A 27,729-nucleotide genomic window follows, 5' to 3' on the forward strand; every position below is an offset into this window, starting at 1 on the left:
AGCCCTGTCCATTGTTTGACATTACGGAGCATGACATTTTATTCCTGCCCACTCCCCTTCTTCCTTCGATCTTTCCTTCAATTAAGGTTTTGCAGAAACTGTTATCTTTCGTTTCTAATTAGGTGCCCCAGGTATGCCGTTATTCTCTGTTTAATTGTGCATAGCAGGTGTCGTTCTGTTCCAATTCTTCTCAGGATTTCTTCATTTGTTATTCGTGCGGTACCAGGTTCCCAGGTACTTAAATTTTCTTACGCGCTCGACATCTTGATTGTTATATATTCTAGTCTTGCATTTTGATGTTGACATTATTGAAGGATGATTATAAGGAATTTCGTCTTTTTTATGTTGATGCTAAGTCCCATGTCCTCGCTATGTTCTCCAATTTTATTATGTAAGAAGGTTTTGGAGATCTTCTATATTGTCTACTATTAAGTTATTCTATATTGTCTGCTATTATACATCCGCATATCGTATATTATTGACCCAGGTACCATTTACTTTGATGCTGCTTTCGCATTCTTCAAGAGCTTCCTGGAAGATACTTTCTGAATATAAATTGAACAGTAGTGGGGGGAGAACGCATCCCTGGCTTACACCTCTGAGAATTTTTTGAGCTTGCGTTGTTTCATTATCCACCTTGACGACTGAAGACAGCTGTTTGATTCCAGTAAAGAGCTGCTATGCAACGAATGTCTTTTTGATCTATGTCGAGTTGTTTTAGTATATGTACGAGTTTATGATGTTGTACTCGATCGAAGGCTTTTTCATAATCTATAAAGCACATCATTACATCTTTCCTTTAATCGTAGCAGTTCTGAGTTGCAACTTGCAATTAGTGCTTCCCTGGTATCCAGGCCTTTTCTAAAGGCCTAAACACATTTTGGTAGGTGTACACAAAGGTGGAAAATGACACCTTTTAGTAATTTATTGATCAATTTTGAAGATCTTATGCCGGATTTATACTCAGCTATTGCCACTGCTGCTGCCGGAAATATTGCCCGAAATACGATATCGACGCGAGTGAGGTGTTCACATCAGTTCCTCGCCAATGTCCTCACAACTCATTACCGAACGACTCACAAGAATGGAATGTGACGACAGCATCGTCTTGCTCCCTTACTCACTTGCCGCTTTGCCGGCGGCAAGTGAAAGAGAGAGAGAGAGTAGTTGAATGTGAATACCCACTCGTACTCGCGCTGCCAGTCCTTTGACTTCCATCTCGAAAATCGACTTTTGAGGGAACGCCGTGCAATGGCAGTAGCATGAGGAGCAGCAGCGCGAGTGAGCTATCTACATATTCACGCTGCCCACTTCCCTGCCCAATTCCCTGTCCAACAGGACTGAGTATAAATGCGGTATTATGCCGGATTTATACTCAGCCATTGCCACTGCTGCTTGCCACTGCTGCTGCTTGCCGCTGCTGATGCTTGCCACTGCTGCTGCTTGCCGCTGCTGATGCTTGCCACTGCTGCTGCCGCTGCCGGAAATATTGCCCGAAATACGATATCGACGCGAGTGAGGTGTTCACATCAGTTCCTCGTCAATGTCCTCACAACTCATTTACCGAACGACTCTCAAGAATGGAATGTGACGACAGCATCGTCTTGCTCACTTATTCACTTGCCGCTTTACCGGCAGCAAGTGAGAGAGAGTAGTTGAATGTGAATACTCACTCGCGCTCGCGCTGCCAGTCCTTCGACTTACATCCCAAAAACCGACTTTTTGGGGAGCGCCGTGCAATGGCAGTAGCATGAGCAGCAGCAGCGCGAGTGAGCTATTTACACATTCACACTGCCCACTTCCCTGTCCAACAGGACTGAGTGTAAATGCGGTATTACTTCTCTTCACACCTCTTTAAAAAACAGCTTCCGCTTACCCGTATTCTTTTATTGTAGTTCAAGTGTTTCTGTATGTTACAATTTAAAAATAAACCATTAATTGCAAACCGCAAAACCATAAAATTGCCAATAATCATTAACGTCTCATAAATACCGACACAACAGAATCTAAACAAGAAATTAAAAAACCAATTCAATCTTTACTTAATATCATTAAAGATGCCTGCAAATCAATGGACTGGATAAATCTCAAGTTCAGCCATAAATAGAAAAAAATCCTTTACTTAGCCCGATTAGGTCAACGTTACAATGTCAGCCATTCAATTAATTTATAAGAGTCAGGAAAGGTCAGAAGATCGATCTTTGCACTGGTAAAATTATTATTTTGTAATCAACTGTCATTTGTGTTGATAAATGATCCCTAAAATGAAGCAAAAGTTTCAAAAAGGGTATTTATAAAAGAACCTTGAATATGCCACATCATTTTAAAAACTTAATTTTTAGGAAGAATCACGAATAGAACCGAAATAAATATTGCAGTGGAAAATAAAAAAAAAGTAAAATTATTTTTAATGCTAAATCACCTCAACAAATAGTTTACTATACTCTCTAAAAAGTTGTTAAATAAAATTTAAAAAATAGTACTAAAACAACTTCCTCGCAAGACCATTACTATGCTAACAGTTAGTTATAACCACATGCTAAGCTTATCTACAAGAACATGAATTCCTAACATTACTACTACTACCAAAACATCAGTTTGGTTTTAGAGAAAATCACTCCACTACATAACAAGTCCATCGAATGATAAATGAAATATCGAAAAGTCTTGAAGAAAAGACGGCACTACAAACACAATAAAGATGCACTAGAAATAAACAAACCAAGACACGTTGAATGTTACAAGGAGCACTCCCAAATCATGATTTACAAAGTTTATACGTTGTAAATCATGATTCGGGAGTGCTCCTTGTATCATTCAACGTGTCTTGGTTTGTTTCTTTCTAGTGCATCTTTATTGTAATTTTAGTATAGACATCTCACAAGCGTTTGATAAAGTCAGTGGCGGCTCGTACCACTTTAAGAAGGTAGTGCCACAACTCGGGCAGCCGCCAAAATTTTTAGTGACGGATTCACGATATTGTCAAAAAAAGGTATACTGCCAACAAAAACTAAAAAAAATATGCGCGGATACTTTTATCTTATGTACATATCTTAAGTTTATTGATCTGAGGTGCCAAGCAATTGTCCAACATTGATCAAAACAGTTCCGTAAATTAATTAATAATAAAAACCTCTTAACCTACCACCAGCATTTACTGCTGATAGTGCTTGAAAATTGTTATTACGATTTAGTCTCTATTTACCAATTTATAAAAATAATACTATTTCATTATTCACACACATGCACAAATTTTTGTAATGTCACTTTTAAAGTTTACGATATATGAAGTTCATTCTTCTATTTTTTGGTTGCAAAGTTTTCAATGACTTTATAATTAAAATTATCAATACAATTTACAAAATGCTTTTCTGCAGATAGGTTACCTAAAGCACTAGGTTTCCATGTAAACATCGAAAAACAGCGTTCTGCTTCAGATGTTGATATAGGAATGGTAACTAAAATACTTAAAAGTTTAATAGTTTCTTCAAATGTGCTTTTTGAACCTTCCCTCTACAATAAAACCGATAGCGAAACAGCCCTAGAGGTAGTACTTAATTCGTCTCGCTAATACAGTACCTACTTCTAATTCAGTTTTAAACCGAGTTTTGCTTAAAAATTAAAATTGTCTTCATGGTTCATTAAGAAATGATTCGGAGAACTGATGCTTATAAGCAGAAAACTTCTCCGACATAAATAAATTAGAAGCAACTAAATGTCCGGAGAAGGTAGACCTTTGAAAGATCTGGTACTTTGAATAATATGAACCTTTAAGTCGTTGTCTAATTCGGCGCTAAAATTGACCAGCTCCTTAAATATGCCTCTATTTTCTGAATTTTCTTTTTCGTCGTGACCTCTTAAAGCTAACTCGAAAGCTCCACATTTATAGTGTCCACTTATAACATTTGTAGTTTTTTTTTCTAGCGAAAAACCACCAAAAAAATTTTTAAAATACTAATATTTATTGTCAATTAATAAATTAAACTTAAGAAATAATCAAAATATTATCAAAATACCCACGATCATGATGCACCAAAAGTTTAATTATAAATACAAAAACTTTTTAACAGAAAATATACATAATAAAAGCGACAAACCAGCACGTAAAGAAACTCAAAATAAATAGACCTGGCTTCATACCCTCGTGCCTGGCACAGAGATTCTAATGTTAAGGTATTGGCCATGAGCCGATGGGTAGAGGGGATTTGACAGCTTTCGCCAGCGCTGTTAGTGGCAGTTTTGTGCATTTATCTGATAAATTTAAATGGCGCGCCATGGGTAGAGGAGAGGGGATTTGACGGTTTTCTCCAGCGCTGTTAGTGCAGCGTTGCCACATTTAGTAGATTTCTACTTTTTTGGTAGATTTTTGATATTTTTTAAAAAATTCTAGTAGGAAATATTTTTTAGTAGATTTTTGGTATATTTCAACATTTCCTTATAACAAAAATAAAATTTGCTTTTTAATAGTATTTACCCCATTTCTAAATTAATTTTTAGACATTTTGTTACAATTTCCCAATGTCATTACCGAAAATAAGATTCAGGGGTGGGATTCTGTGTACAATCGCTAACACCGCCGACCGCTTTCTATCAATGTCAATATATTTGAATTTTTAGTTTTAATTCAAATATTTTCTGGTTTTACTAAGTGTCACTTCAGCATCAACTAGCAAAACTAGAAAATAATTCAATTAAAGCTAAAAATTCAAATATTTTCACAATTGACATCGATAGAAAGCGAAGTGTAGATATCTACAGTGCACGGAATCTAGCTCCAGGACGTAGATGATGAATATTAAACAGAAATGAAACTGGATTCTGGTGTAACAAACTTGTATATTTCAAGTAGCAGTGCAATCAGTACCTATTTCAGGTGTTATTGAAGAGTTCTGGCATTCGGTGAGCCTGTTAGAAGCTAACGATGGCAAACTAAAATATCTAAATATTAAAATTATAATACTTATATGTAACTTTGCAAAACAACAAATGTTGTGTTTGCGTGTTTCTAATGTAACATGCGAAATAATTGTTTGAAGAATATGATCCAGACATGCAGATGTTAAATTCAGTGGATGACAAAATATTATTTACAAATATTAAATATAAAACTGATAAAAATTAATAATAGTTGGTCATTTTTTCCCCAGTTAAAATATAAAAAAGTTTGGTTTTTGTTTACAAACAGTCATATTAATTTCTAGTTAAACTCCCTCTGTGGCTCAGTGGTAAGAGCGCCTACCTTTGGATCGAAAGGACCGAATGGTCGTGAGTTCGAATCTCACCAGGGTAGAGAATTTTTCTTTTATTATAAATTAATAAATGAAAATAGTTTCTATCCTTGTGGGATCGGTACCCACCGGAGGGACCGCAGACGTTCGGATACAATTAGCGTCTCTGCAAAGACAATGACATCGACTTTGCAAAGTAACAAGACACTTACTAAACACACACACTACACATAAAGTCGACTTTACATTACATGATTTATCATGTGATTTGTCATATGATTTGGTCATGGAGTCAAATTTACATGTTTACACTGTGTGATTTGTCATATGATTTTGCATTGTTTATACGGCTCGTTTTGTCATAAGCATTGTCATGCGGCTCGACCTGGGAAAAATCATATGACAAATCACATGATAAATCATGTAGTGTAAAGTCGACTTAACACTAGCTACCTAACTGGTAAAATCCACTGTACCATCACCATGCAATGCCCATTAGTTGTCGAGGCATTAGCTAAATAAAAAAATTTCTAGTTAGTCAGCTGTTATTTTTATTATAGAAAGTTCTAAATTATATACAAATATATTAATAAAGTTTTATAGTATATTGTATTTTAGTTTTTGATAAGTAGATTTTAGTAAGCTAAACTTACAGTAGATTTTCTAAATAAAATGTGGCAACGCTGTGTTAGTGGCAGTTGGCAGTTTTGTTTTGTGCATTTGATAAACTTTATAAACTGAAATGGCGGATAATACGGATTTTTCAAAAAAGAAAACAGGATATTGCAGCTGTTGTATTGATTCATGTAAAAATACTGAATATAACAGTACTGGATGCATTTATTATATTCGGAAACATTGCGTACATGTCCTGCATCAACTAAATCCTTTCCTTTTTTGGTGTTGCTGATTGAAATTGGATATCATGGGAAATAAGACTTGAATCCAATATGTTTAATATCCATTTTGATAGAATTCAAACAAATTACAATTCATACAAATTACAAATTTTAATAAGCAAATCAGTAAGCACACAAAAATGAACAGAGGTAACATTTAAAATGTTAAATAATTCATTTAAACTTATTCTTTTTCTCAATGGTCTCTTGCGTAATCAGTCATCCAGTCGCACGAACTTATATATTAAATATTAAAATTATAATGAATAAAATAAAAAAACATAATTAATTTTACTATTAATTCTGTGTATTCATTTAGTAATCAGGTTACAATAATATTTCAGTTCATAATTTGTGTCTTTCTAGATAAGTATCTATTTTTCTCGTTTTGTATATTTCACATACATAAATTTTATCAGAAAAGTATAAGTTTCAAACCGCGAGATTGCGCTACCGTCGAAACTCACAGCCAATACTAATAGTCCAATATAGCTCTTTCTCTGTCACTTACATATAATGCTCGTAAAATCTTTCTCTCTTTACTCGTGCCAGTACTGACTTCGGCGCGAAGGAGATTCTCCTGTTGAATACTCTCCGCTGTCGGCAGGGATTGTATTGCGCCCATAGTTGCCATATTTTATATAATTTATGAAGATCAAAAGAAATACACACAAAAAAAGTAATAGGAATTAAAAAGTTTTGAAGATAAAAAATATGTTTATGGATAGTTAGCAAGGTAGTGCCATGGCTCTATGGCACTACCTCACGGGCCGCCACTGGATAAAGTCTAGTACTAGTACGTTCTTTAACGGTAAAATATTGCAAAACCTCTAAATTTTAAAGAACCGCTTGGATTGACATGAAATTTGGCATACACATAGCTAACAAGTCAAAGAAAAAAAGTGATATTGTGCCGATATGTGCTTTTGCCCTGGGGATGGTTTTCACCCCCTCTTGGGGATGAAAAAATATTCGTGAAAAGTAAGTCCGGAAATGGATAAACTGACTAATTCTAAGTAACTTTTGTTCTATAGAGTTTTTTCACTAAGTCAATACTTTTCGAGTTATTTGCCAGTGAATATGTTCATTTTTTCAATAAAATAACCACGGTTTTAGACGGTTTTTCGCAAATAACTCCAATAGTAAGTATTTGGTCGAAAAAACATTCTTAACAAAAATATAGCCTGTAAAATTAAAAAAAAAATTGTGTATAAATCACGTCTGTATACCTAGTAGAAGAAGAGTTATAGCTAATGAAAAATAGGTTCATATTCGTCAAATTCCAAATGGAATATTTTAACGTGAAATAACCAAAAATGAAGCACATTTCGGGGAAAACTCATTACAACTTATTTAAAGTGTTTAAAAAAAGCTTCATTTTTGTTTTATAAAAAAAATTTCTAGCATCAAAAGTAAACAAGTTACGCTCAAAATAAAGTTAGTACTTTTTTTTTGGTAAAAAAATCGGGAAAATCACCCCCTAATTAGTATCTCAAATGAAATTAATCGTTACGAATTCACAAATTATTTGACTCATGTATGTATTGTTTATATGATCTGTAAGTTTCATCGGTTCAAAGTCCTTATTTTTGAAAAGCCGGTAGTTAAACGGGGTTGAACGAGTCACTGATCACGATCGTATGCAAATTTAGAAACACCAAATCTTAATCAATTTTTGTCTAACAGAAAAACAAAAAATACATGATACTCAGAAAAGCTTTTTCGAGTTTTTTGGTAGCTCTAACAATTTTTAAGTTATTTTGAAAAAAGCATATTTTTCTTTCAAAATTTAAATTTTTAAAAATTTTACTTTAAAACCAATTTTTTTTAAATAAGCACTTTGAATCGATTAAACTTACATATATTAACACAACATAAGTAAAATAAATTGTGGAGCGGTAACGATTAATTTCATTTAAGTTGCTAATTAGGGGGTGGTCTTCCCGATTTTTATTTGCGAAAACAAAAGGGACCAACTTTATTTTGAGCGTAACTTGCTTCAGTTTAATGCTAGAATCTTTTTATAAAAACAGAAATAAAGCTTTTTTTAAAAAAGTTATAATGGGTCTTCCCCAAAAAGTCCTTAATTTTTTGGATATTTCACGTCGAAACATTCTATTTGAAATTTGGTGAATATGAGTCTATTCTTCATTATATGAGTCTATTCTTCATTGGCTATAACTCTGGTTCTACGAGGTCCAGAGACCTAACGCGTACACTATTTTTTTTTTACTTTTTTAAAGGCGACATTTTTTTCTAAGAACGCTTTTTTCGACAAAATACTTACTTTTTGAGTTATTTGCGAAAAACCATCTAAAAATGTGGTTATTTTGTTGAAAATAAACATATTCACTCGCAAATAACTCGAAAAGTGTTGACTTGGCGAAAAAGATCTATGGAACAAAAGTTACTTAAAATTAGTCAGTTTAACCATTTCCGGGCTTATTTTGGACATATATTTTTTCACCCCCAAGAGGGGGTGAAAGTCACCCCAAGGGCAAAGGCACATATCGGCACAATATCACTTTTTTTCTTTGACATGTAAGCTATGCGTATGCGAAATTTCATGTCAATCCAAGTGGTTCTTTAAAATTTAGAGCAAAAACCGTGAAAGAATGTACTATACAGAGGCCTGCTTTACAAAGTAGAAATAGCACTATCCAATAACTAATTCCTCCCATTCAAATCCTACACATCAAATAGATATTTCTCTCTAAAATTCAAAGACCAACAATCCAACCTCTGTCCTATCAACTCCGGAGTCCCGCAGGGTAGTGTTCTCGGACCGCTGCTTTTCTCACTCTACACAGCCGATATACCAGAGACATAAATATTATTGACATAAATACCACAATCATTGCTTCCTTTATTGACGACGTGGCAATAATAGCTGTAAACGAAGGCCCCACACATCATCTGGACATACTCAGTAATTGGTAGAAACACAAAATGACGAACAAAAGTAAATAAATAAAAATCAACTCAAATAACATTTATCAACCACCACAACACATGCCTACCTTTAAGAATGTCCAATATAAGAATACCAACAGTAACAGATGCTAGATACTTGGCCTCAATCTTGTCTAACGTCTCACTTGGAAGAAACAAATCCAGACCAAAAGAAGACAGGTCGACATAAAATTCTGGCAAATCTATTGGCTCCTTTCCTTGGACGCAAATCAAAACTCAACATCCAAAACAAAATTATTCTATACAAATAGGCCAGGGTAATAAGACAAAAATATACCCTGTTCGTGACACTTCAGCAGCCAGGGTACTGAAGCGTTTTTTCGACAGGTAATACCTATAGGAACAAATTATAACTATTTCCTGCGTAGGATCTGGCGATCATTTTTATTTATAAACAATTAACTGTCAAAAAATGGCATTTCCCCTTTTTTTTTCAAATCAACGGAAAACAGTGAAACTTATTGATTTTTTTAGTACAAATATCTTCGAGATTATGGAAAAAGCTTTAAAATGACGTATTACAAAGTTTGATATATTATTGTTAATATAATTGTGAAAAAAGCTCGGAATTGCAAAAAAATATTTTCTCAGTAACTGTTGTAAAAATTAGTGTACAGCTTTGAAATTTTTGTCATACTAAGCACCAAAGAACCCTTATTTGACAAAAATTTCAAAGCTGTACACTAATTTTTACAACAGTTATTGCGAAAATAATTTTTTTTGCAATTCCGACCTTTTTTCGCAATTATATTAACAATAAATGAGTATATCAAACTTTGTAATAAGTCATTTTAAAGCTTTTTCCATAATCTCGAAGATATTTGTACTAAAAAAACCATAAGTTTCCCTGTTTACCATTGATTTGGAAAAAAAGTGAAAAATGCCATTTTTTGACACTTAATTGTTTATAAATAAAAATGGCCGCCAGATCCTAAGCAGGAAATAGTTACAATTTGCTCTTATAGGTATTACCTGTAGAAAAAACGCTTCAGTACCCTGGCTGTTCAAGTGTCATGGAAAAAACCTTATTACCCTGGACTAAAAGCTAGACTTAAACCTATCTGGCACTAAAGACTACAGCTATGGGGCTGTGCAAAGCAAATGTCGCTGAATATCATCCAAAGATTTCAGTCTAAAGGGTTAAGATCGATAGTGGATGCACCATGGTAATGTCTATCCAAAGTCAATTGAAAATCGGAAATTTACGAGGAGGTTCAAATATATTATTTAACAGATCTGTTTTACTGCACGAAGCACTGTACGTAACATAACCAAGCTTTTACAAGATATCCTCGTATTACCGTTGCACCTCATTCCGTGCAGTGAGAATACGAGGATATCTTGCATAGCTTGGTTAGTTGCGTAGTGCTTCGTGCAGTAAAACAGATCTGTTAAATAATATATTTGAACCTCCTCGTAAAATTTCGATTTTCAATTGACTTTGAATAGACAGTGCGTAAGTAATCAAACACTCCACTACGACTTAAAGATTCCTTTAAGATTCCCTTAGTAAGGGATTTATTCACCAATGGTCGTGCCACAACGAGACTAGATAGAACCTGGTTCTAAGACCTACTTCAAAACTAAACCAAAATAGAATAAGGTGAGACATCATTGGATGTCTCTCCTTCACTCCCAAAACCACTAACACATTTATTTAATACTCTGTAATGATGTAGATTGTAAATAAACATAGATATAAAAAAATTGAGTATATACATACCTCTAATTCCTGGTCAGAAATACTATAAGCAGCCACCAGTTCTTCCACAAGACCGTCCAATCTTCCAATGAGAGCCGACAAAGCTACAGCTGCTCCTGACACCGAACTTCCCTGATGTACCAAAAGTTCGCGGCTTTTGGTTTCCAGTACTCCCAATCGCGCTTGAAGACTCATGTTTTCCTGTCTTTTCTGGTCACTCTGTTTCTTCTGTAACAAAGGTTAATTCAATACTTATTTGACAGTTTAAAATGTATGTGTGACAAGTGAAGAAAAAAAGAGGGTGCAAAATGGGCGATAAAGAGATACAAATACTCGGTTACGGTGATGACATCGTGTTAGTAGCAGAGTGCGAAGACGACTTACAAAGATTACTGCGCGAATTCAACGTTAACGCAAAAGAAATGAATATGAAAATATCAATTAAAAAACAAAAAGCTTAGTAATAGCCAAATAGTGTAAGAGTAACGGTCTTCCTGTAAGGCTAGAAATTTGTATAGTGATAATTCATAGCACACCAAGGCTAAAAACCATGACCTGGCAGGCATCAGCCCTGCACGTAATCTACGTGTATCTACCAGGTGAATCGAAAAGTGCATAGTTAAGGGGAAAAAACTTTCTCCTGTAAAGTTTAAATTTAAGTATGTGTTTGAATAAGTCATTTAGAAGAAATGTGTACAATGACAGACGATTCTGAACAGCATAAGACCTTGACAGGCGAGGGGAAAGATTAGAGATTTTTCCTAAAATTATTTTTTTTTTGTATCGAATAAAGTTTTTTAATTTTTTTTAATCATTCCAAACAGAAAAGGTCTTTAGTGACTTTTCCCTTAGGTTAATAGTTTTTGACATAATATAAGCGATTAAAAATTTAAAAATTGCGAAATCAGCCATTTTTAATCCAGAATCGGACATTTAAAAATTTCAATGTTGGAAAGGTAGGTAGATATTCTTTAAACATCGATTGATGAAATCCCGAAGAGTTTTTTTGCAATACAATATCGAAAACCCCTTTGTTTTTTAATTGCTAATCAAGCGGGCGCGACACTGTAGTATAAGTGAGGACGTTTGAATTTGCATAGATTCATTATCTCGAGAATGGGCAAATCTGAACAGAAATCCTCAGACAGGTAAATTTTTATTTTTAAATTAGGACTTTTTGGCATATATATAATACTAGAGACGTCATCCATCTGGGCGTGATGACGTAATCTATGATTTTTTTAAATGAGAGTAGGGATTGTGTGTTAGCTCATTTGAGAGGTTATTTACATAATTATCTATTCAGTAATATAAACATTAACATAATTATTTATACAGGGTGTACAAAAAAATTTTTTTTTATTAAATTAATTTACACAAAAAGAAGAAAAATTTTTTGAAGACCCTGTATAAATAATTATGTTAAAGTTTATATTACTGAATAGAGAATTAAATAACTTTTTAAATGAGCTATCACACAATCCCTACTCTCATTTAAAAAAATCATCGATTACGTTTTTACACACGCTCAGATGCATGACGTCACTAGTATTATATATGTTACAGTTCAAGTTGATTATCCAGTTGGAGTTGACTCCAACTAGTTGGAGTCAACTCTAACGGCTGGTTTCAGTAAAAGTTGATTATAAATATAAAATGAAGATTTATATTCAACATGTACTAGTTAAAGTAGACTCCAGGAAAAGTATACTCTTCCTAATGCCATTTAGTAAAAGTTGATTCTGATTCACACAAACAGCCGATTCTAGCAATTAAATGTTACTGAATATGTTCAAATTAGTCTAGGCTGTATCGTCGCCCCCGTTAGGCAAATTACTCCGATTCGAATTTTTTGCACAAACTTACTCAAAAAGAGGTCCTTATAACAAATCTACTGGGTGTCAGGCAGTACCTTGATCGATAAATTGTTTAAACAATTTTTTTTAGACAAATTCACAAAAATAGTTTTTTCACTTCGAACAATTTTTTTTAGATCATTTTGGTTATTCTGAGCAAAAAAAGGTATTTTGTGATTTTTCTCTAAAATTTATTGTTGTCGAGTTATACGCGATTTAAAATTTGAAAAATGCGAAAATAGCCATTTTCAAGGCTTAATAACTCGGTTAAAATCCATTATTATGAAAGTCAGAAAGGGACCAAATCAAAGTTTATAGCCCCCTCTACAAGATCCAGCAGAAATTTTTGTCACTTTTTGATTACTAAGCTTTATCTTTAATTATTAACAATGAGCGCTAAGTGCGTATTAGGCGGCCGTCAATGGTGAGTGCTAAAGAGATGCACCATTCCAGCCGTCCAATGGTGAATCTCACTCGCACTTACATTGACGGCCGCCTCAATACACGGTTAGCGCTCATTGTTGATAATTAAAAATAATATCTTATTAATGAAATAATGACAAAAATTTCTTCAGGATCTTAGAGGTAGTTTTAATCTTTGATTTTTTTTAGTTTCTGACTTTCATAATATATAATATCGTATGGCATTTTTGCCTTTCGAACAGTTCCGGCGCCAATTACATCTTTAACCCTGTTTCAAGTAACTAGTGTCGATATACACTAGCCCAGGGGGACCGACCGCTTAACGTGCTCTCCGAGGCACGGTGAGACGGCTCGTGTCATTATTGAAAATGAGAATGGTTTGTCTTTAGCAGGGCTCGAACCCACGTGCACTGGCGTATGAGGCCAGCGATTATGCCGTTACTACACGGCCGCTCGCTCGACTTTCACAATAATTATCTTTAACCGAGTTATTAAACCTTGAAAATGGTTATTTTGGCGTTTTTCAAATTTTAAGTCGCTAATAACTCGATAACAGTGAATTTTAGAGAAAAAAAGGCCCAACGGATCAAAAAAAAATTTGTGCGAAGTGAAAAAATTATGTATTTTTGCGAATTTGTTTAAAATCATTGTTTATCGCCAAACTTCACTAAAATCATTCATTATTGTACTCATTTGCCCTCATTTTCGGCAGTACAGTAACACTTTGTTGTATTGAAAGAAGAATGTTACTTTACCTGCCGCGATAATTAAACAAATTAACCGAGATTGAATGTAAGTGGTCAATGGCAGCAATCGATTATTTATTTGAGTGAAATTAAAATTTATTTATTTTAATTATTAAAAATATTGTACAAAATTTATCTTATTATTAATAAAATTTATGTCAAAAAGTAAAATTCTGTAGTGTTTCGCAATTATATTCATACAAAATAAATCAAAACTTTACAGATTTAGTAATTAGGTAGGTATACAATATTGATATAACTATCGATTAAACATCAAAACCGGCCATCATGCAAAAGTCATCTGTCGTTACTGTCATTACTGTCATACGATATTTTTATTTCGTCTAAAATTAAAAAAAATTCCTCAAAGTTGTAAGTAAGTGTTGTTTTTTATGATTGACGATACAATTTTGTACGCACCACCTCAATACTCTTTATCGAACGCGTCTGTTTCTCTGCTCGTAATATCAGACTCGTTCGATAAAGAGTCACTTTACTGACTGACTTTACTGAAATTGGTTAAACAATTTTTCGACCGCGGAACCGCGTGACACCCTGTGTATTTGTTATAAGGATTGTTATACGGATGTATTTCTTTGAGTAAGTTTGTGGAAAAAATCGAATCAGAATAATTTACCTAACGGGGGCGAGGTTACAGACTATACTAATAAGTAGTTAAAACGGTCAAAACAAAGAAACGCACACTCATCAAAAATGCACTTGAGATTCTCGTATAATCAACATTTACTGAATCGATCCAGGAAGAGTCAACTCCAACTAGTAAAAGTTGATTTAAATTTTTAAAATCAACTTTTACTGCTCGGTTCAGTTGGAGTTGACTCCAACTAGTTGGAGTCAACTCTAACTGAGAATCAACTTGAACTGTAACATATATATGCCAAAAAGTTCTAATTTAAAAATAAAAATCGGCCTGTCTGAGGATTTCTGTTGAAATTTGTCCATTCTCGAGATAATGGGTTTTCAGGTTTCAATAACAAAGGGGTTTTCGATATTGTATTGCAAAAAAACTCTTAAAGATTTCATCAATTGATGTTTAAAGAATATCTACCTACCTTGCCAACATTGAAATTTTCAGTTAAATGTCCGATTCAGGGCTAAAAATGGCTGATTTCGCAATTCTTAAATTTTTAATCGCTTATATGTCAAAATCTATTAACCTAAGAGAAAAGTCACTAAAGACCTTTTCTGTTTGGAATGATTCAAAAAACGTAAGAAAACTTTGTTCGATGCAAAAAAAATAATTTTAAGAAAAAACCCTAATCTTTCCCCTCGCCTGGCAAGGTCTTATGCTGTCCAGAATCGAATGTCATTGTACACATTTCTTCTAAATGAGTTACTCAAACACATACTTAAATTTAAACTTTACAGGAGAAAGTTTTTTCCCCCTTAACTATGCACTTTTCGATTCACCTGGTAGATACACGTGCAGGGCTAATGCCTGCCAGGTCATGGTTTTTAGCCTTGGTGTGCTATGATTTATCACTAGAACAATTTCTAGCCTTACAGGAAGACCGTTACTCGGAGGGTTCACTAGCTCTTAGACTAAAAGAACCAATAAGATAGAAATTGGAGTTATACAATCAAATTATACAACAAGTGACTTTCAAATACCTGGGAATTAATCTATCAGCCGACAACAATTTCGAAGAAGAGGTAAAAGACCAAATATTTAAAGCCAGTAGAACGACAGGAAGCCTAAACGACACAATTTGGAAAAACAAACACCTAAGAGTGGAAACAAAGGTCCGAATATAATATGTCAGTTATTAGGCCAGTTATGACTTACACGGCCGAAACAAGACCAGACAAGCAAAACACAAAGACATCTGGAGACCAACGAAATGAAGATCTTAAGAAGGATTGTTGGAAAAGGACTACAGGAGAGTACCAGGCATAAGAGTAGCTATGGTAAGTACAAATATTTCAAATAGCCGGCATTCTTAATTTTATACTTTTACAGGTAACCATAATATTATACTATATTCTATATTTTATTATGGCGCCCCCCGAGCAATTAAATTTCTGTTATATTTAAAGTATTTTAAGAATCCATCCCCTTGGTCTCTGAGACTAGAGCTACCGGAGCATGCTCCAACATTTGTGTAACACATTGTTTAAGCATCCATAACATCATAGGATTAGTTGTGCTACAAGATGTAGGAATGAAAACTATGTAGGACAAAGAATAGAGCTGTTAGAAGTTGATGGAAGGGGGTATAGAGGAAAACTGAGGAGAAGATGGAAGGATTGTGCGGTAGGATACTTGAGAGTTAAAGGTTTAGGTGAAGAAAACACGATAGACAGAAATAAGTGGTGAAGAAGAGTAAGCAACAGCAACCCCCTCAAAAGGGAAAAGCTGAGGAAAAAGAGAAAGAAGAAGATATTTAAGCAATAGTTTGTAGAATCGTATTTGTACAACGTTGAAACAGATACGTGTAAATAATTTGATTACTTACTAATTTTGTAATTTCCTCCTGTTTCGCCACCAGCTCCTTATCCTTACTCTGTATCAAAACATGTTGTCTCTTAACTTCAGCCTCCGATTCCTTCAACGCGTCGTGAAGTGTTGTTTTCTCTGCCTGCATGAAATCCTGCAGTTCCAAGCTTTCCAACTCTAGATCTCTTTGTTGTTGAACTAGCGTCCTTTGTATGGCAACGTTCTTTTCCAGATCCATCTGTAGCGTTCGGCATAGTGCGTTTAGTTTGGATATTTCTTCTTCTTGTCGGATGACGACTTCGCCAACGTTTTGGAATTTGGTTTCTAGGACGAGAAGGCTGTCGTTGTGATTTGATTCTGAATCTGAAATAAATACGTCGGATTATTAGAATGAAATCACGCATATATAGTTCAGGTAAATAAGCAAGAAAAAGTACCCTGTTTTAAATAGTAATGACCTCTATAACAAGAACTAGTCCAGAAAGCCACTGCGCATCCGCTAGGAAAAATATTCTAATTCGGATTTTTTGTACAATCTTACTCAAAAAGGACTCCTTTTAACAAATTTCCATGTTGCCAGGACCAAAAGGTGGTCAAAAATTTTTTAAACGTTTTTTTTTTGTTTTTTTCCTAAAATTATTTTTATTGCATGGAAAAAAGTTTTTTTAGGTTTTTTGGATCATTCCAAACAGAAAAGGTCTTTAGTGACTTTTTTCTAAAAATGATAGTTTTTGACATATAAGCGATTAAAAATTGAAAAATTGCGAAATCGGCCATTTTTAACCCTCAAAGACTATGTGAAAAACTGAAAATTTGAATGTTGCCAAGGTAGGTAGATATTCTTTAAACATCGATCGATGAAATCCCGAAGAGTTTTTTGCAATACAATATTCAAAACTCCTTTGTTTTTTAATTGCGAATCAAGGGTGCGCGACACTATTTTCCACCGACAGTATGGTGCAAATGAAAGGAATAAATTCGTTATTTCGAAAATCGGCGACTTTAAGGAAAAATCCCGAAACCGGTCGATTTTTATTTTTAAGTTATGATATTGTGGCATATATGGTATACTAGTGACGTCATCCGTCTGGGAGTGATGACGTAATCGATGATTTTTTTAAATGAGAATAGGGGTCGTGTGGTAGCTCGTTTGAAAGGTTCTTCAATTCTCCATCAAGTAATGTAAACATTTACATAATTTTTTATACAGGGTGTCCTTCTACTTCTTTTTTTGTCAAATAATTTAATTTAATAAAAAATTTTTGGACACCCTGTATAAATAATTATGTAAATGTTTATATTACTGAATAGAGAATTAAAGAACCTTTCAAATGAGCTAGCACACGACCCCTATTCTCATTTAAAAAAATCATCGATTACGTTATCACGTCCAGATGGATGACGTCACTAGTATATCATATATGCCACAATATCATAACTTAAAAATAAAAATCGACCTGTTTCGGGATTTTTCCTTAATGTCGCCGGTTTACGAAATAACGAATTTATTCCTTTCATTTGCACCATACGGTCGGTGGAAAATAGTGTCGTGCACGCTTGATTAGCAATTAAAAAACAAATGAGTTTTAAATATTGTATTGCAAAAAACTCTTCGGGATTTCATCAATAGATGTTTAAAGAATATCTACCTACCTTGGCAACATTCAAATTTTCAGCTTTTCACATAGTTTTTGAGGGTTAAAAATGGCCGATTTCGCAATTTTTCAATTTTTAATCGCTTATATGTCAAAAACTATCATTTTTAGAGAAAAGTCACTAAAGACCTTTTCTCTTTGGAATGACCCAAAAAACCTAAAAAAACTTTTTCCCTGCAAAAAAAAATAATTTTAGGAAAAAACAAAAAAAAAAACGTTTAAAAAATTCTTGACCACTTTTTGGTCCTGGCAACATGCAAATTTGTTAAAAGGAGTCCTTTTTGAGTAAGATTGTGCAAATAATCTGAATTAGAATATTTTTCCTAGCGGATGCGCAGTGGCTTTCTGGACTAAACCTAAACGTTTCCTGCAGTGGATTTTTGGACTTATTTAGTTATTAACAAACTAAGGTCAAAAGACGGTAAATTTTCGTTTTTTCGTCTATCACCGAAAAATGACGCACTCAAACAATTTTGGGAGTTAGAAACTTAATAAGTGATGTAAAAACCTTCAAAATGGCGTTTTTTAAACGTTTTTATCCTTATTTGTTGCGTAGAAAATTGCAAAATAAGTCAGACGTTTACGTGGATCCAAATTTGGTACACCAAGAAAATTGGTAAAATTAGTTCAAGCCAAGCCAAGCTTGAAGAAACAGAACTAGCCCTCAACGTAGATAAAATTAAAGAGTTAATACAAGCAAGAAAACAACGAAACAAAAATTTGATAATAGACGAAGCAAATATTGAAGTTGTAAAACAGTTTACAGATAACAAGATGGCAGTGAGGAGGAAGAAATACAGAAAAAGATAATGCTTGTTAACAGAGCATACCAGGGGCGTCGCCAGCCATCATGATAAGGGGGGTGGGGGGTTGGGCAAGATGAGACAAACATTCGAAATTAGAAAACAGATAATTATGTAACTGTATATTGTAACTCATACATACTTACTACATTCTTATATAGTGGAGTCACTGAAGGTGGATATGAGCTATTACCTCCGATTTCGTTGAACCTCCATAGATTTAGATGAAATTTGGTAAGTGGTTAGAGGATATCTCAAGGAACAAAGTTGACATGGTGCCAACTTGCGCTTTTACCCTGGTGATGGATGCCACCCCTTCTCGGGGTTGAAAATTATTTTATTAAAAATAACCCCATAATGCGGTAGAGGGACAAATTATAAGCAAAATTTGTTATATAAAATTATTAATATAAATTAAAACTTTTTGAGTTATTAAAGATCAAAGATTTTAATTATTCGTGAGAAAAATGCATGTTTTTAAATGATTTTTCATAAATAACTCAAAAACTATAAGTTTTTACAAAAAAGTTATTATTACCAAAATTGAAGACATTAAAAAACGAAATAAATCCCTTACTAGAAAAACCTTTTATTGTTAACTAAAAGTGAGTTATAGGTAATTGAATGTATATTTCTTTAGGCGACTACCCAAATCTAAGTATTCAAGCTTAAATAACACAAACTTATAACACAAACTTATTAAACATTTGTCTAAGTATTTAAAAATATCTATCAGATGGGCTAACGAACAAGTTGATAGCATTAAAATTTATGCTCCAAAAATTTTTCAAAAGATATCTTTTAAATTTTTTTCCAAAAAATGTTATTTTTTAATAACTCCGTTAATTTTGAGACATGAGATTCGCCTAAAAACCATTTGAAAGCTAAAACTAAGGGCTTTTAAACCACGTTAAATTTAATCTTTTAGACCCCTTACTTTTTTAATAATAAAAGGTTAAATTGCCCAGTTACATGGTTCTCGCAGGCAAAATTTAAGATTAAAACGTTTCTATCTCGGTTATTTTGTACCCTCCAGAAATACTAAAAGAGGTAAAATATTTGATACAGAAAAAACTAAAGTTTGATTATATATCATTTTTTTTCGTATATTGAGTATTTTTGGAGTTATTATTAAAAGAAAATGAAAATAACGATAATCTGAAAAATTCTGATTTTTTTAAATTATATCTTTTTTTCGAAAATATGTATTCTAAACCGGTCAAAATTGTCAAAATCATTACTTATGCTAATATAAAGAAACTCTTGTAAGGATTTCTATAAATTTTAATTTTTGTGGAAATGGCGATATTTTATTTTTCACTTTTTCCAAAAAAATTCCAAAAAGTTCTCTTATTTTCATCATAACTTGCTTAATTTTGAAGCTATTAACGTCTTATGGAGCTCATTTGATAGGTATTCCGAAGTACTTTGACAAGTGTTTAGTAGGTATATTTTATAAAATGCATAGTTTTCCCGTTATTTAAGCTTGAATACTTAGATTTGCGTACTCGTCGAAAAAAATATACCTTCAATTACCCATAACTTACTTTGAATTAACATGAGTGTAGTTCTTTAAATAAGAATTGTATTCAATTTTTTATTATCTTTAATTTTGGTAATAATAACTTTTTTGTAAAAGCTTATAGTTTTTGAGTTATACGTGAAAAACTGCTTTAAAACATGCATTTTTTTTACGAAAAAATAAAATCTTTGATCTTTAATAACCCAAAAAGGATTGATTTATATTAATAACTTTATATAAAAAAGTTTGCTTAGAATTTGTCCCTCTATCGATTTATGGTATTATTTTTAATGAAATAATTTTCACCACCGAGATGGGTGGCATCCACCCCCAGGGTAAAAGCGCAAGTTGGCATCATGTCACCTTTGTTCCTTGAGGTATCCTCTAACTACTCACCAATTTTCATAAAAATCGATGGAGGTTCAACGAAATCGGAGGTGAAAACCGTCAGTGACTGCACTAATAGAAAAAGTGTTAAGATTAAAAGAATTAAAAAAAAAACAAATATGGCAATTAATAAAAATTATTTAAAACATAATCTTCTCGGATTCTTTGCAAATCTGTCAACTACTTTATTAATAAAATCTTCCGAATTTTCAAGTATATACTTTCGGTGCACGTTCATCATTGCCAGACCATTGAGCCAACTTTCTGCCATAGTGCTTCTCAACCAGGTTTTAATTCTTCTTAAGCTACAGAAGGATCATTCAACAGTAGACGCCATGCAAGGTAAGGCAGTCAAAATTTTTGAAGCTATCCTCGTTTCGGAGAAAAATGTTCAGCCTCTTTTAGGACATCTATTTGTGCCGTTGACTCAGATTGATCCTGGCATAGTTTTTGTCAAAGTTCAATTTCATTTTTAATATTCGATTATCCGTAAAAATGGGAGAAGAGATCGCAAGCTTCTGTGAGATCTTTTAGTGACATTGTTAATATTTGAACTGGGTGGAATTTAGATAATGCAAATGACGGGATTTTTTATTAAGAAAAACGAATTTCAAGAGAACTAATTATGGAGTCCAAATATGGGACTACTAATAAAGACCTCCGCCAAAATTCTGATGGGCTTTCTGCTGCGTAATTGCTTCGATGCAATCCTCTCCCATTGTATCTGCAAGTAAATTACCATCTCTCATAATTTCATCTGTGACCTCTTCCGGACTATCACGGTGTTGTTTTATCAATTGCAATAAGCGTTTAATGTGCTGGGATGCCTTAATCACATCCAAAGTTATAGACTGAAGTAAGTTTACAACTGGTTCCATCATAGCTGAATATTTGGCTATCAAAATAAGAGTCAGAATGAACGTAACTTTAGAAGCTGTAGCTGTAGCGTTGTAGAAGCTATAGGTACGTATGTAAATAACACTGGCACCACTGGCAGTAAACAGATAAATCCTTTAAGTTGGGAAAACCAAGACGATATAATTATTTTGAGACAAGCTATACCACCGCAACAGTTTTGCCGACGTTGCCTTTCTGTTTTAACATGAAGTCTTTAGCGGCATTATCAAACGACCTTGTTTTTAATTATTTACTTTTTAGTTGTAGTTATTTAATCTTTCTATTTTTTTAATTTGGCTAATTTCTAGGGGGGCAGCTGCCCCTCCCTGCCCATGCCTGGCGACGCACATGGAGCATACTTCTCTCTATTGGAGGTGCTTTGATCATAAGACATCCAAAGGGAAGTAAATTTCAAAATATATAAAACCACCATACGACCAGTAATATCAATATTTTATGGTACATAAACATGGCTCATGACAGAAAAAAATTATAAACCTTTATAGCATCTGAATCCGCTATAGTAAATTATGCATAAATACAGAGATTTCGCTGGGTATGTCACTTTTTAAGAGTGGATAGTAACAGAACATCTAGTAGAACGCTTAGTGAAACTATGGTGGGGCATCGGTCAGTAGGAAGAGGTGGATAGAACCGAGCTAAAGGGATATAGAGGGTGGATGGTGGATAACTGTAGGACAGCAGCGAAGGAAAGGGGTGCTTGGAGGTGGATTCTGGGAGAGAGCGGGGTTCGACTTAGACTGTAGCGCCATTGGAGAGCGAGAGAGATTGTTAAAAAGACCGAGCAATGTTAAAATCGGTATTTATATGCCCACCATAGGTGCCGAATTCAAAGGGGATTAGATAAATGAGTCAGATTCATCCAAGTGAAATACAGTTTGGCTGATGTAGCCGGCTTTTATATTAAGCCTTAGGGACCGTTCAAGTATTACGTAACGCAGGTTGGGGGGGGGGGGAGTCAAAAATCTTCAAAAATTGCGTTACGCAATAGTTAAACTCCAGACGGTAGACCAGACGGTAGAAGATCAGTGGGCCGTCCCAGAAAAAGATGGAAGGATGATGTTGAAACCGATCTATCTAGGATTGGGGTACAACAATGGCAAATCGAAGCGCAAGATCGCAGACGATGGAGGGCCATAGTGGATGCGGCGAAGACTCACCCCGAGTTGTAAAGCCAGTCAAGAAGAAGAAGAAGAAGAAGAATAGTTAAACTCCCATAATAGTGCATTACGTAGGGGAGGGGGGTGTTACGCAATAGTTAAACTCCCATAAGAGTGCGTTACGTAGGGGGGGGGGTTAAAAAATCTTCAAAAATCGCGTTACGTAATACTTGAACGCTCCCTTATTACTCTACAAAAAAAAAAGTATTCCTTTATCAACGATTTCGTTGCCAATTACAACAACTTTGTCAGCTAAATGCCATATTAAGGTGAGTAGGAGACTAAAATCTCTTGAGAATTTTGTATCTAGAGATTTTTGTCTCGTGAGAAGTTTATTTCAGGTATGTTTCCACAGAACTTGAGATATTTTTCTGAAACACAATGAGTTTATGCAACTCGAGAGTTTACTCTCACACGATGGTGTCTCCGTCAGCACTGTTTCCACAGCATCACAAATAATCTGTAACTTGAAGGATACAAACAAAAATTGGTTTACCATATTTAACTAAAGTTGTTAGTAAACTATCATTTATTGTTTAATAATAGGGGATTGATAAGTTTTGATTGACGCAATTGGAACAGTTCTTTCATTGTTAAATTGTTGTCAATTGTGAAGTGATTTTCTAGATGGCAACTAAAAAGGGACACGCGCCAACTCGTAACTCTTAATGACAAACTTTTTTAAATCAAAATGTATACCGGCCAATTCGTAACTTTTCTGCTAATACCTGACCAACTCGCAACTTTATACAGGTGAATTCGAAACCATTGTTTAATGCTAATACCCCAGGTAGTTGTTAGGTTAAAAGGTAAGAAATAAATTTGAACAGTAACGGATTAAGCCAACACGGATATAGCATATTATTATGTAAGCGAATGGTTCTTGGTTTGCTTAAAAACATGTGTATTATATGTACCTATAAAAAAATAACAAAAATTGAAATCTCTTTTGATTGAAACAATATTATATGTATAGACCAGGGCGGATCTGTAAAAAAACGTCTATTTGTGGATGTGCGAGGTGGCATTCGGATTTTTGCAGATAAAGTTAGGTGACAAACTCAATAATAATAATTGACTTATGCTCGTTCTCAAATATGCCCGGAACAATAATAAAAAAAATTAAAATATTAAAAAATTTCAAAAAACATTAATTTTTTTCTACATTCTTTGCTTATAACTTTAAAACGATTCATTTTGGAGCAAGGTCGTACGGAATTAAAATAAAGATAATTGAATTTTTTATGATATACGACTAGTTAAAAATGTCTTAAATTATTACCCTTTCTGCAAAATAGTAATAAATACAAAATAAGGGGGCAAAATAAGCCTCTATTTATTCAGTGTTTTTCAACAACTTTGGATGCACTTAGAACCTTCGTAATTCGCATAGAAAATCCTTATAACATATTTAAATCTTCCACCAAATTTCATTAAAATCGACCTGATAGATTTTGCATAATAATTTTGCAATCTAATTTTTTTTTTAAAAGTTCAAATTTTTTAAAAACTTTCTGAACAGAAAATAGACCATTTAGAAGTTTGATAATTTTTTCACATATAAAGAGGCTCCCTACCTATCTAATACACTTTACAGAATTAAAATCTTATTATCTAAGCGGCCTCAGCACTGTTTTTAAAGTTATAAACAATTTTTTGGCTTTTAAACAAATACAGTGAGGACGTTCGAGTTGGAATAAATTCATTTTCTCGAGAATGGGCGTTTCTGGAGATAAATCCCGAAATAGGTCGAGTTTTATTTTTAAATTCTAATTTTTTAGTATACATATCATACCAGTAACGTCATCCATCTGGGCGTGATGACGCAATCGATGATTTTTTAAATGAGAATAGGGGCCGTATGATTCCGTCGGTATAACAGGTTGCCTTGCAACCAGATGCAGAACAGTACCATAAATGTTTTCCACTTTTTAGCACTTCGTTTAATTGAAATTTAAAATTATTTACCACCAATAACTTACACCCACGTGCACTCATTACGAAATCTGTTATCTGTTACAAGAATTTCAGTCATTTTCACAAAATTTATTTGGATTTTCTCTAGTAACTCTTCCAAGAGATAATACATAAATGATGAATACCTCTTACACCAACTTCAAAGAGAGTAATTTTTACAAGTACATACCTGGAATACCGGTATTAAATTATCAACATTACTTAAAAATGAAAGTTACTAATTCACCGGTAGTTAGTGGGTTATCGAAGAATTACCTGCGCGCCAGAGTTACGAGTTGGCCTGTAATTAGGATGGGGGATTAAAATAGTTACGAATTCACCGAGACCCCTAAAAAGAATAGAAGAAAAGCTGACGCTTCTTATTATTACCTTATCGTTAAGTCCTTTACTAGAAATGGAAGGACTCAAAATAAAAGAAGATCAATAAGAACATAGTGGAAACATTTTTGGAAGAACTTGAATGGAAAGATCCGGAATGTTATAAAAACTTTCTTCGAATATCAGCCACTGATTTTAAATATATGCTAATAAAATAAAATTTGCATTCCAATTTCCTATTCCGATTTGCAGTCCCACAAACTGGAATAGCATTCATACAACTCTATTAACTGCCGCATTATGGTTCTTGTCCAGTTAACATTACATTATTTTCTCTTAGCACCTCTGTGATCACTCGGTTCACTCATTTTTTATTTTTATCTACCAACACAACTGTTTGGAGAAATAAAAATATCCGGTTTTATTTTTTTTTTCTGGTATATAAAGGGGTGCTTATTATAAGACTAACTTTTTCTTAAAAAAATTCGCTCCGTAACCCGCCTTTTCATCCCTTTAAAGGGGGTAATTTGTGGTTTTTGCGAAACGTAGCCCTTCCTGTACGTTTTGCAAAAAATTTATTTAATAATAAAATGAAGAGGACTATATTTCCTACTATTTATTTCCCGACAGCATATGTCTATCACCCACCGTTTAGCGGGGGTGGCGTCCCAAAGTTGTTAAGTTTTTAAAAAAGATGTTTTGAAAAAAAGAATTCCCTAACTGTAATGAAAACTAAGAAGAAACCATGGGGAGGTTAATCACAAATAAGTGGCTGATTTTTTGGTATAGGTTTCATTTAAGGGTAGTTTGCCCATTTTTTAATTACAGGGTGTTACATTTAAAAAGAACCCCTTTATATACCATCTGAACCGCCTATGCTAGAGTAAAAACACTTTCAGCGATTATCCATGTACTGGTGTTATTTACAAATTTCTATAAAGCACCCCCATTTATTTTCCGGAACCACCCCAAAAAAGGAGAATTAATAAAGAAAGTGATTTTCTTGGAATCATTCACACACCATGCCCTTTATTAAAATGATTCATATATCATTTTGTGCACGTTCTTATTACCACCAAATACCAAGCGGGACACCAAATAAAAAGCGATTTCTTAATGCAACCCCTGTAGCAAAAAAAAATAAAGGGGGGGTTGAAAAAAAATATTTTTTGCTTTTTGACCCATATGGACATATGCTCCATCAATAGGTTTTTCATAAATATATATAATTATTGCAACATCCCTGCGGAAACCCCTATCCCTTGGAGAGCATGTTTTGACGATTTTCTTATTACCTATACATTTTTTTTAAACAAAACTTATACAGAATTAAAGACCACTATTTTCTCTACAAATAAAGTCCTGCGCATTTTTTTCGTATAAGCAACCGTTACGGCACAGTGGCGCCGTAAACCTCAGAAATGCTTTGGCGGGCTCCAGTTTTTGTTTTTTTTTTCGTCACCTATTCATTTTATGGATAACATACTTGTGGAAAATAAAAGAACACACTGTCTGCTACACATTATGACCTATGCATATTTTATTTTCTCTGCACCCTAAAGCCACAGTGGTGGCCCAAAATAAATTTTTGATTATTTTCTTTATTAATTCTCCTTTTTCTTGGTGGTTCCAGGAAAAATATGAGGGTGCATTATACAAATTTGTAAATAACACTAGTACATGGATAATCGCTGAAAGTTTTTTTACTCTAGCATAGGCGGTTCAGATGGTATAAAAAGGGGTTTTTTAAAATGTAACACCCTGTAATTAAAAAATTTTGTAACACCCTGTAACACCCTATCCCTATACCAAAAAATCAGCCACTTATTTGTGATTAATTGCCGCAGTGTTTCTTCTTAATTTTCATTACAGATAGAGAAAAATATTTTTTTTAAAAACATCTTTTTTAAAAATTTGTCAACTTTGGGGCGCCACCCCCGCTAAACGGTGGGTCATAGACATATGCTGTCGGGAAATAAATAGTAGGAAATATAGTCATCTTCATTTTACTATTAATTAATTTTTTTGCAAAACGTACAGGAAGGGCTACGTTTTGCAAAAACCACAAATTACCCCCTTTAAAGGGATGAAAAGGAGGGTTCCGGGGCGAAATTTTTTAAGAAAAAGTTAGTCTCATAATAAGCACCCCTTGATATACCAGAAAAAAAATAAAACCGGATTTGTGTCCATTTTGCGAGGTTCAACCTCTGTTTCCTACACTACTATGGGGGAATAGAGCTAGAAGTGCAGATATACGACGGAGATGCAAGGTGAACAACATTAATAACTGGGTAAAAAGCAGAAGAGTATAATGGAACAACTACATGAGCCAAATGACAAAAAACAAAATAGTAAGGACGGCGAGAGACGGTTTCCCAATAGGAAGACGATCAGTGGGAAGATCACGAAAACGATGGAATGACAACTTACTGGAGGCACATTGAAAAACTGACAGTCATGTCTACACAAAAAGAAGAAGAAGAACACAACTGTTTGACTCACGTGCAGCATGTGAAATAAATGTTTCATGCGAAATTCGCAATGTATCGTGTCTCAAGGTATAAGTCTCACGACACATTCTCTGACGAAAGTACCAATAGTAATTACACGAGAACTCTAAAATTATCGATTTGTATCGCGAGTGACACATTGGCAGTTTTAATTTCACGACCCGAAGAGAGTGAAATTATGTCAAAGTATCACG

The 27,729-nt window shown here is 33.9% G+C and overlaps 1 protein-coding gene across 3 annotated transcripts in view; it reads right to left on the reverse strand.

Moving 5' to 3' along the window:
• The window catches only part of LOC114326705 (putative leucine-rich repeat-containing protein DDB_G0290503), a 314,365-nt gene that overhangs the window by 89,878 nt on the left and 196,758 nt on the right, over positions 1-27,729 (reverse strand). For all 3 annotated transcript variants that reach the window (XR_007697490.1, XM_028275124.2, XM_028275125.2), the window contains exons 3-4: positions 16,305-16,648; positions 10,824-11,030 (exon numbers count right to left, since the gene is read on the reverse strand). Coding sequence is in view for 2 of the 3 variants with exons in the window: in XM_028275124.2 (XP_028130925.1) it covers positions 10,824-11,030; positions 16,305-16,648 (551 nt within the window). In the remaining variant the exon portion in view is untranslated. The remainder of the gene's footprint in view (positions 1-10,823; positions 11,031-16,304; positions 16,649-27,729) is intronic.

The sequence above is a fragment of the Diabrotica virgifera genome, chromosome 4 (genome assembly GCF_917563875.1).
Source record: "Diabrotica virgifera virgifera chromosome 4, PGI_DIABVI_V3a".
Classification (NCBI taxonomy): domain Eukaryota; kingdom Metazoa; phylum Arthropoda; class Insecta; order Coleoptera; family Chrysomelidae; genus Diabrotica; species Diabrotica virgifera.